Here is an 11,483-nt window from a genome sequence, read left to right as displayed (position 1 = left end):
CAGACTTTGGTAGTTGTGGTCCACAGGCTTAGCTGCTCTGAGGCATGTGGAAATCTTCCTGAACCAGAGGTGGAACCCATGTCCGCTGCTTTGGTAGGTAGGCTCTCAACCACTGGACCACAAGGGAAGTCGAATATTTAATTTTAGAAGCAACATTTTCAAGATTGGAAGCCATGGGTATAAATATTACGAAATGAAATGTAGGTAGTGTATAGAAGAGCATCAGTGATCTAGCCCACCAAGATGTCTGAGTACTTTTCTGACCAGAAGCTTGAGCTATCAGCAACTTATTGACTTAAATAGGAAAAGAAAGGATTACTTAGTAAAGGCACTGGGTTCTTGGACAATGTATTTGAGTATATGAGTAAGAATCTATGAGGAAAATAATAGAAGGACTTTTTGGTACTGAGGAGTTGGGAGATTTTCTATTCTCTGTCAGAAGGCCCGAGTCTTCCCCTCAGTCTCTGCATGGCTGCCTTCATCTCCTGATTCCTCAGGGTGTAGATCAGGGGGTTCAGCAGAGGGGAGATGACGGTGAAGGTCACGGAGATGGCCTTATCGGTGGGGAGGGCGGAGAAGGGCCGGGCATAGACGTAGATGCACGGCACGAAGTGAAGGGTGACCACCGTGATGTGGGCGGTGCAGGTGGAGACGGCTTTCCCCTTCCCCTCCCCGGCCTGAGACCTTATTAGTAATAATATGACCATGTATGATAGAAGGAGGAAGATGAACCACAGGGTGGTGAGCAGTCCGCTGTTGGAAATCATCAGGAGCTCAAGGACAAAGATGTCCATGCAGGCGAGTGTGAGGACCTGGGGAACGTCGCAGTAGAAAGTGTCCAGGATGTTGGGTCCGCAGAAGGGGAGGGGGAGCAGCAGGGCGATCTGCACGATTGAGTGGACGAAGCCCCCCGCCCAGGAGGCCACGATGAGGGCAGTGCACCGTCCCCGGCTCATGACGGTCACGTAGTGCAGGGGCCTAGTGATGGCCACGTAGCGGTCAAAGGCCATCACCGACAAAGAAGCTACATCCACCCCTCCAATAAGATGAAAGAAAAACATCTGGGTGAAGCAGCCATTGAAGGAGATGGCTTTTCTCTGGACCAGAAGGTCCACCAAGACCTTGGGGGTGGTGATGGAGGAAAAGCAGATGTCGGCAACAGATAAATTCCGGAGCAAGAAGTACATGGGGGTGTGAAGGCGAGAGTCCCAGGTCACCGTGACCATGATGAGGAGGTTTCCCAGCAGAGTGGTGACGTACACGAAAAGGAGGAAGAGAAACAGGACCACGCTCAGTTCTTGATTCTGGGTCAGGCCGAGGAAAATAAATTCTTTCACCCGTGTGCCGTTTCCCAGCTCCATGGACGCATCCTCTTTTCCTGTTTTATTCGAAGCTATGTCCCATGAAAGTGCTCAGCTACTAACTTTGTTTTCCTCTTGCACACTATCAGTGTAATCAGGCGTTCTTCATCCGGCTGCAGCCTCTGCAATGTGCTGAATTACTGAATTGTCCAGGTTTGTAATATCGTCATCAGTATGGTGGTGCAATGAAATCATCACCTGAAAAACCATTCAATAATTCTTTTCCTATAAAACTATTTTTGGAAAGAATAAAAGCTTGTGTTGAGTTAGTGACATTTATATATACAGCCTATTTTTATTTATTTTGTTTTTAAAATATTATTATTTGTAATTTCTTACACATTTATTGATGTCAGGAGTTGTCTGAAGCATTTCTTATATTCAAACCGTACCTGTGTACTTGAAGATAAGTAAGACATGGCCCCAGCCTTTGTGGACTTGTAGTCTACAAGTTTAATATTTTTATTACCAATATTCTGTTTATTTGCTAAATAAAGATATCACCTGTTTCTGATTACAGTGTTGCTGTGCACGAGCCAGTTTCCTTTGCCTTGGCAGTTTTATGCTGAATTTCTTAAAATTGCACTCTATAATTTTGTGGTGGTAACTTGTCATTGTGATTACTTTATACTATGGCATAATTTGTTTAATAATTCTGTAAAAATATTTATAATTTGGTATCAGGAAACATTGAAATAGTGTATAAATCCAAATTTGAAATGATATCATAATTTTTAAAATTTTCATAAAAATTCAAGCATGAAAACTACCCTCTTAACAAAAATTTCAAGTGTACAATACAGTATTATTAACTGTGACCATGGTCTTGTACAGCAAAGCTCTAGAACATATTAATCTTGTGTAACTAATGTGAGCTTTGTTTGAGTCTGGGGGAGATAATAAAAATAGTGGCCCACTTGTGAGAAGTGGTCCAGACTATATCAGGCATGCTCTCCTCTGCCTCTTTCCTTCTGTGGATCAAAGATTAAGAGTGGAGGGATCACAGCAGGGAGAGACACCAGTATCATTAGATTAAAGCCCAGTTTTTATTTACAAAAGACTCTTGCTCCTTGGAAGGAAAATTATGACAAACCAAGACAATGTGTGTAACAGCAGAGAGATCAAAGTCCATATAGTCAAAGCTATGGTTATTTCAGTAGTCATGTATGATGCGAAAGTTGGACTGCAAATAAGGCTGAGTGTCGAAGAATTGATGCTTTCAAATCGTGGTGCTGGAGAAGACTCCTGAGAGTCCCATGGACTGCAAGGAGACCAAATCAGTTGATCCTAAAGGAAATCAACCCTGAACATTCATTTGAAGGACTGATGCTGAAGCTGAAGCTCTAATACTTTGACCACCTGATGCAAAGACCTGACTCACTGGAAAAGACTCTGATGGTGGGAAAGATTGAAGGCAAAGGAGAAGGTGGCAGCAGAGGATGAGATGGTTAGAGAGCATGGTTGACTTAATGGACAAGAATTTGAGCAAACTCCAGGAGATAGTGGAGAACATAGGAGCCTGGTGTGCTGCAGTCCATGGGGTTGCAAAGTGTCAGTCACGACTGAGCCGCTGAATAACAACAAGCTGTTATTAACCATTCTTAAGAGATCTTACAATTATTAGTTTTTCCTTCTTATACTCAGCAAGTGACCATTTATTGCAATCTTCAAATGTATATAGATAAATTGAACCATTTCTTTAGGTTTACAGCCTAATGAAATAAATGAGTTGTATAAATTGATGAGTGTAACACATGATGAAATGTGAAATGTGTTATGAAAAGAGAAGAAGCAAAATTGGGTGGAATTTGGACATATGATAAGTGATGTCTTAATTTCCAGCAGTAACAAAAGTAACTTTTTTTAAGGCCAAAATAGTTTTTAATGGTTTAAAAAAATTTTTTTAAAAGAACCTTTAAAATTTTAATCAGTGACTGCAACTCATGGTAAGGGAAGACCTCCTGTTTCCTCAATTAAGGTAAAATTTATATAAAACAAAATGCTCAGATTTTAATAAGTTTTGACAAGAATTTAGGTACAGATAGTCATTACAGTCAAAATAGTAAATATTTTCATTGCAAAGAATGTTCCCTGGTGTACTGTCTCAGCCATCCCCCTGATTTTACCCAAGAGGTAATCCCTGCTCTCATTTCTATTGCTGTAAAAAACTACTATTTTTTGAGCTTACTATACGTGAAGAAATATTAAATTTAATTTTACCCTGATCACTTAGTAAGTATTAATGTTATTCTTAGTTTTCATATGGAATATATTATGAATTTATGTCTAGTTGAAAGGAAGGTAAAGATGGAAATAGGATGGGAAGAAACAAGCAAACAAACAAAACAACACAAAATATCTTTTAAAAAACCTTTAAACATACCTAGGCTAATTCTGTATAACAGAAGTGTTTGATAAAATCTGTCTGAAGATAAACTGTAGGCAGAAAGGAGTTCTGAAGATCACAACAAATGGACCCCATTTCCCCACTCCGCTTAGCACAATATCCCTCTTCCCAGTGGTTAAGACCCACCTTTGTTGTCTCTGTCACTGAGAAGACCGTCTTGGCACTGAAACATTTAATATAACTGAGAAATATTAAAGTCAAACTATTTTTACAAAACCAATAGCAACATCTCAGTTTCACTATGCATGACCTTAGTCTTAGCTAGAAGTTGAATGTCTTTACCTAATTCCTTTGATCCTGAAACTCCAAGTGTGAATTGTATGCCATTGGGTTGAATGCAGATCAAAACATGGTGATATTAGTTCTTGAAAATTTTGTTTCTGAAGGCAAAGCTCTTCGGAGACTAAACATCTTTCTCCACTTTCAGGAGAGAAAGGGCAGTTTCAAAGAATCACATCTAAAAAAAAAATCACATCTTCAAGGTCCTTTCACTGTGCCTTACCCATAAATCCCTCAGCCTATATCCTCATATAAGAATGGAAAAGGGAATATTACTGGACAAGAAAGGGGAAGTCAAGTGCCTGGTTAGTGGTGTTGGTGATGAATTTTCAATGGGATTTATTAAAAAGTCACCAAGATACACATAGTACAGTAGATGAAACCTCGGCCTTTATCCACAATACATGCCAGTTGCTGTTCCCAAGAGACTTAAAGGTGCAATTTTGCTGGGGTGCCAGGCTCAGAGGACACCATAGACAAGTGAGTTTTAATTATATTGACAAAAAACTAGGAAAAGTGAACTGGATCTCAAATCCTTTGCTATTAACCCAGTTTCTGAGTCTACTCAGAATGGTTACAGTCTCATGAGTCTCCTCAGGGAGAGAAACATGACTTAGATAGTGTTTGGGAACACACAATTTTCTTTTTTTTTTTTTTCCAAAACTACTCACATGAAATCTCTCATTTCCATACAGCAAGATAAGTACCTTAGTACCTTAGTTGTCCACACAACTATAGTAATTTAGGATTAATTCAATGTATTAAATGGTTTCATCTCATATAGAACATACTTTGTTTACAGAATACTGATGTGTTTGGATTTACCTGCTTTTTGATTTTGTTTTAGTATATATTAAACTACATATGATATATGTACACTTAGTATATTAATCTACGAAGATAAAAACTGCCTGATACAAGTTGTGTGTTTGAGATGGGTATTTTTCCCCACCTTTTTTGAGATATAAAGATTTGATGTCTTCAAACTGTGGTGCTGGAGAAGACTCTTGAGAGTCCCTTGGACAGCAAGGAGGTCAAGCCAGTTAATCCTAGAGGAAATGAACCCTGAATATTAACTGACAGGACTGATCTGAAGCTGAAGCTCCAATACTTTGACCACCTGATGCAAAGAGCTGACTCACTGGAAAAGACCCTGATGGTGGGAAAGACTGAAGGCAAAGGAGAAGATGCTAGCAGAGGATACTTTGGACACCTTATGTGAAGAGCTGACTCATTGGAAAGGACACTTAAGCTGGGAAAGATTGAAAGCAGGAGGAGAATGGAACAACAGAGGATGAGATAGTTGGATAGCATCCCAGACTCAATGGACATGAGTTTGAGGAAACTCCAGGAGATTGTGAGGACAGGGAAGCATGGTGTGCTGCAGTCCATGGGGTTGCAAAGAGTCGGACATGACTGAGCAACTGAACAAAACAACAACAAACAGACACATGCGTTGTGTATGTTTAAGGCATATTCAGGGTGTTGACTGATACATTTATACATGGCAAACTGGTGTATAAACTGGTTATCCTAGCAGTATTAACTAAAAACTCCATGATCTCACATATATGCTAATTCTTTTTTTTTAAACTTTTTATTTTCACTTTATTTTACTTTATAATACTGTATTGGGTTTGCCATACATTGACATGAATCCACCACGGGTGTACATGCGATCCCAGACATGAACCCCCCTCCCACCTCCCTCCCCACAACATCCTTCTGGGTCATCCCTGTGCACCAGCCCCAAGCATGCTGTATCCTGCATCAGACATAGACTGGTGATTCGATTCTTACATGATAGTATACATGTTTCAATGCCATTCTCCCAAATCATCCCACCCTCTCCCTCTCCCTCTGAGTCCAAAAGTCCGCTACACACATCTGTGTCTTTTTTCCTGTCTTGCATACAGGGTCATCATTGCCATCTTTCTAAATTCCATATATATGTGTTAGTACACTGTATTGGTGTTTTTCTTTCTGGCTTACTTCACTCTGTATAATCGGCTCCAGTTTCATCTACCTCATCAGAATTGATTCAAATGTATTCTTTTTAACGGCTGAGTAATACTCCATTGTGTATATGTACCACAGCTTTCTTATCCATTCATCTGCTGATGGACATCTAGGTTGTTTCCATGTCCTGGCTATTATAAACAGTGCTGCGATGAACATTGGGGTACATGTGCCTCTTTCAATTCTGGTTTTCTTGGTGTGTATGCCCAGCAGTGGGATTGCTGGGTCATATGGCAGTTCTATTTGCAAATTCTTAAGGAATCTCCACACTGTTTTCCATAGTGGTTGTACTAGTTTGCATTCCCACCAACAGTGTAGGAGGGTTCCCTTTTCTCCACACCCTCTCCAGCATTTATTGCTTGCAGATTATTGGATAGCAGACATTCTGACTGGTGTGAAGTGGTACCTCATTGTGGTCTTGATTTGTATTTCTCTAATAATGAGTGATGTTGAGCATCTTTTCATGTGTTTGTTAGCCATCTGTATGTCTTCTTTGGAGAAATGTCTATTTAGCTCTTTGGCTCATTTTTTGATTGGGTCGTTTATTTTTCTGGAATTGAGTTGCATAAATTGCTTTTATATTTTTGAGAGTAGTTGTTTGTCAGTTGTTTCATTTGCTATTATTTTCTCCCATTCAGAAGGCTGTCTTTTCACCTTGCTTATATTTTCCTTTGTTATGCAGAAGCTTTTAATTTTAATTAGATCCCATTTGTTTATTTTTGCTTTTATTTCCAGAATTCTGGGAAGTGGATCATAGAGGATCCTGCTGTGATTTATGTCTGAGAGTGTTTTGCCTATGTTTTCCTCTAGGAGTTTTATAGTTTCTGGTCTTACATTTAGAACTTTAATCCATTTTGAGCTTATTTTCGTATGTGGTGTTAGAAAGTGATCTAGTTTCATTCTTTTACAAGTGGTTGACCAGTTTTCCCAGCACCACTTGTTAAAGAGATTGTCTTTTCTCCATTGTATATTCTTACCTCCTTTGTCAAAGATAAGGTGTCCATATGTGTGTGGATTTATCTCCGGGCTTTCTATTTTGTTCCATTGATCTATATTTCTGTCTTTGTGCCAGTACCATACTGTCTTGATGACTGTGGCTTTGTAGTAGAGCCTGAAGTCAGGGAGGTTGATTCCTCCAGTTCCATTCTTCTTTCTCAAGATTGCTTTGGCTATTCGAGGTTTTTTGTATTTCCATACAAATTCTGAAATTATTTGTTCTAGTTCTATGAAAAATATCGCTGGTAGCTTGATAGGGATTGCATTGAATTTGTAAATTGCTTTGGGTAGTATACTCATTTTCACTATATTGATTCTTCCAATCCATGAACATGGTATATTTCTCCATCTATTAGTGTCCTCTTTGATTTCTTTCATCAGTGTTTTATACTTTTCTATATATAGGTCTTTAGTTTCTTTAGGTAGATCTATTCCTAAGTATTTTATTCTTTTCGTTGCAATGGTGAATGGAATTGTTTCCTTAGTTTCTTTTTCTACTTTCTCATTATTAGTGTATAGGGATGCAAGAGATTTCTGTGTGTTGATTTTATATCCTGCAGCTTTACTATATTCATTGATTAGCTCTAGTAATTTTTTGGTGGAGTCTTTAGGGTTTTCTATGTATAGGATCATGTCATCCGCAAACAGCGAGAGTTTTACTTCTTCTTTTCCAATTTGGATTCCTTTAATTTCTTTTTCTGCTCTGATTGCTGTGGCCAAAACTTCCAGAACTATGTTGAATAGTAGCGGTGAAAGTGGGCACCCTTGTCTTGTTCCTGACTTTAGGGGAAATGCTTTCAATTTTTCACCATTGAGGATAATGTTTGCTGTGGGTTTGTCATATATAGCTTTTATTATATTGAGGTATGTTCCTTCTATTTCTGCTTTCTGGAGAGTTTTTATCATAAATGGATGTTGAATTTTGTCAAAGGCATTCTCTGCATCTATTGAGATAGTCATATGGCTTTTATTTTTCAATTTGTTAATGTGGTGAATTACATTGATTGATTTTCAGATATTGAAGAATCCTTGCATCCCTGGGATAAAGCCCACTTGGTCATGGTGTATGATCTTTTTAATGTGTTGTTAGATTCTGATTGCTAGAATTTTATTGAGGATTTTTGCATCTATGTTCATCAGTGATACTGGCCTGTAGTTTTCTTTTTTTGTAGTATCTTTGTCAGGTTTTGGTATTAGGGTGATGGTGGCCTCATAGAATGAGTTTGGAAGTTTACCTTCCTCTGCAATTTTCTGGAAGAGTTTGAGGAGGATAGGTGTTAGCTCTTCTCTAAATTTTTGGTAGAATTCAGCTGTGAAGCCATCTGGACTTGGGCTTTTGTTTGCTGGAAGATTTCTGATTACAGTTTCAATTTCCATGCTTGTGATGGGTCTGTTAAGATTTTCTATTTCTTCCTGGTTTAGTTTTGGAATATTGTACTTTTCTAAGAATTTGTCCATTTCTTCCACGTTGTCCATTTTATTGGCATATAATTGCTGATAGTAGTCTCTTATGATCCTTTGTATTTCTGTGTTGTCTGTTGTGATCTCTCTATTTTCATTTCTCATTTTATTGATTTGATTTTTCTCTCTTTGCTTCTTGATGAGTCTGGCTAATGGTTTGTCAATTTTATTTATCCTTTCAAAGAACCAGCTTTTGGCTTTGTTGATTTTTGCTATGGTCTCCTTTGTTTCTTTTGCATTTATTTCTGCCCTAATTTTTAAGATTTCTTTCCTTCTACTAACTCTGGGGTTCTCCAATTCTTCCTTTTCTAGTTGCTTTAGGTGTAGAGTTAGGTTATTTATTTGACTTTTTTCTTGTTTCTTGAGGTATGCCTGTATTGCTATGAACTTTCCTCTTAGCACTGCTTTTATAGTGTCCCACAGGTTTTGGGTTGTTGTGTTTTCATTTTCATTAGTTTTTATGCATATTTTAATTTCTTTTTTGATTTCTTCTGTAATTTGTTGGTTATTCAGAAGTGTGTTGTTCAACCTTCATATTTTGGAATTTTTAATAGTTTTTCTTCTGTAATTGAGATCTAATCTTAATGCATTATGGTCAGAAAAGATGGTTGGATTGATTTCGATTTTTTTGAATTTATCAAGGTTAGATTTATGGCCCAGGATGTGATCTATCCTGGAGAAGGTTCCATGAGCACTTGAGAAAAAGGCGAAATTCATTGTTTTAGGGTGAAATGTCCTAGAGATATCAATTAGGTCTAACTGGTCTAATGTATCATTTAAAGTTTGCGTTTCTTTGTTAATTTTCTGTTTAGTTGATCTATGCATAGGTGTGAGTGGGGTATTAAAATCTCCCACTATTATTGTGTTATTGTTAATTTCCCCTTTCATACTTGTTAGCATTTGTCTTACATATTGCGGTGTTCCTATATTGGGTGCATATACATTTATAATTGTTATATCTTCTTCTTGGATTGATCCTTTGATCATTATGTAGTGGCCTTCTTTATCTCTTTTCACAGCCTTTGTTTTAAAGTCTATTTTATCGGATATGAGTATTGCCACTCCTGCTTTCTTTTGGTCTCTATTTGCGTGGAATATCTTTTTCCAGCCCTTCACTTTCAGTCTGTATGTGTCCCTTGTTTTGAGGTGGGTGTCTTGTAAGCAGCATATAGAGGGGTCTTGTTTTTGTATCCATTCGGCCAATCTTTGTCTTTTGGTTGGGGCGTTCAACCCATTTACGTTTTAAGGTAATTATTGATAAGTATGATCCCGTTACCATTTACTTTATTGTTTTGCATTCGGGTTTATACACCCTTTTTGTGTTTCCTGTCTAGAGAATATCCTTTAGAATTTGTTGGAGAGCTGGTTTGGTGGTGCTGAATTCTCTCAGCTTTTGCTTGTCTGTAAAGCTTTTGATTTCTCCTTCGTATTTGAATGAGATCCTTGCTGGGTACAGTAATCTGGGCTGTAGGTTATTGTCTTTCATCACTTTTAGTATGTCTTGCCATTCCCTCCTGGCCTGAAGAGTTTCTATTGAAAGATCAGCTGTTATCCTTATGGGAATCCCCTTGTGTGTTAATTGTTGTTTTTCCCTTGATGCTTTTAATATTTGTTCTTTGTGTTTGATCTTTGCTAATTTGATTAATATGTGTCTTGTGGTGTTTCACCGTGGGTTTATCCTATTTGGAACTCTCTGTTTCTTGGACTTGGGTGATTATTTCCTTCCCCATTTTATGGAAGTTTTCAACTATTATCTCCTCAAGTATTTTCTCATGGTCTTTCTTTTTGTCTTCTTCTTCTGGGACTCCTATAATTCGAATGTTGGAGCGTTTCATGTTGTCCTGGAGGTCTCTGAGATTGTCCTCATTTCTTTTAATTCGTTTTTCTTTTTTCCTCTCTGATTCATTTATTTCTACCATTCTATCTTCTATTTCACTAATCCTGTCTTCTGCCTCCATTATTCTACTATTTGTTGCCTCTTGAGTGTTTCTGATCTCAGTTATTGTGTTATTCATTATATATTGACTCTTTTTTATTTCTTCTAGGTCCTTGTTAAACCTTTCTTGCATCTTCTCAATCCTTGTCTCTAGGCTATTTATCTGTGATTCCATTTTTATTTCAAGATTTTGGATCATTTTCACTATCAATATTTGGAATTCTTTCTCAGGTAGATTCCCTATCTCTTCCTCTTTTGTTTGGTTTGGTGGGCATTTCTCCTGTTCCTTTACCTGCTGAGTATTCCTCTGTCTCTTCATCTTGGTTATATTGCTGCATTTGGGGTGGCCTTTCTATATTCTGGGAATTTGTGGAGTTCTCTTTATTACGGAGCTTCCTCACTGTGGGTGGGGTTGTATCAGTGGCTTGTCAAGGTTTTCTGGTTAGGGAGGCTTGTGTTGGAGTTCTGGTGGGTGGAGCTGGGTTTCTTCTCTCTGGAGTGCAGTGGCGTGACCAGTAATGGGTTATGAGACGTCAGTGGTTTTGGAGTAACTTTGAGCTGCCTATATATTGAAGCTCAGGGGAGTGTTCCTGTGTTGCTGGAGAATTTGCATGGTATGTCTTGCTCTGGAACTTGTTGGCCCTTGGGTGATGCTTGGTTTCAGTGTACGTATGGAGGCGTTTGATGAGCTCCTGTTGATTAATGTTCCCTGAATTCAGGAGTTCTCTGATGTTCTCAGGATTTGGACTTAAGCCTCCTGCTTCTGGTTTTCAGTTTTATTTTTACAGTAGCCTCTAGATTTCTCCATCTGTGTAGCACCGATGATAAAACATCTAGGTTAAAGATGAAAAGTTTCTCCACATTTAGGGACACCCAGAGACGTTCACTGAGTTACATGGAGAAGAGAAGAGGGAGGGGGTAGTTAGAGGTGACTGGAATGAGATGAGGTGAGATCAAAAGAGGAGAGAGCAAGCCAGCCAGTAGTCACTTCCTTATGTGCGCTCCATAGTCTGGACCGCTCAGA

General features: G+C 38.4%; 1 protein-coding gene across 1 annotated transcript; it reads right to left on the bottom strand.

The window, feature by feature from the left end:
* Positions 1 to 425: 425 nt before the first annotated feature.
* On the bottom strand, positions 426 to 1,361 carry LOC138420095 (olfactory receptor 4D10-like). Its single transcript, XM_069553243.1, has one exon. The coding sequence runs from the start codon at positions 1,359 to 1,361 to the stop codon at positions 426 to 428; it is 936 nt and encodes a 311-aa protein (XP_069409344.1).
* Positions 1,362 to 11,483: the final 10,122 nt, after the last annotated feature.

The sequence above is a fragment of the Ovis canadensis genome, chromosome 15, assembly GCF_042477335.2.
Source record: "Ovis canadensis isolate MfBH-ARS-UI-01 breed Bighorn chromosome 15, ARS-UI_OviCan_v2, whole genome shotgun sequence".
Classification (NCBI taxonomy): domain Eukaryota; kingdom Metazoa; phylum Chordata; class Mammalia; order Artiodactyla; family Bovidae; genus Ovis; species Ovis canadensis.
This window is presented reverse-complemented; position numbering and strand designations above follow the sequence as displayed.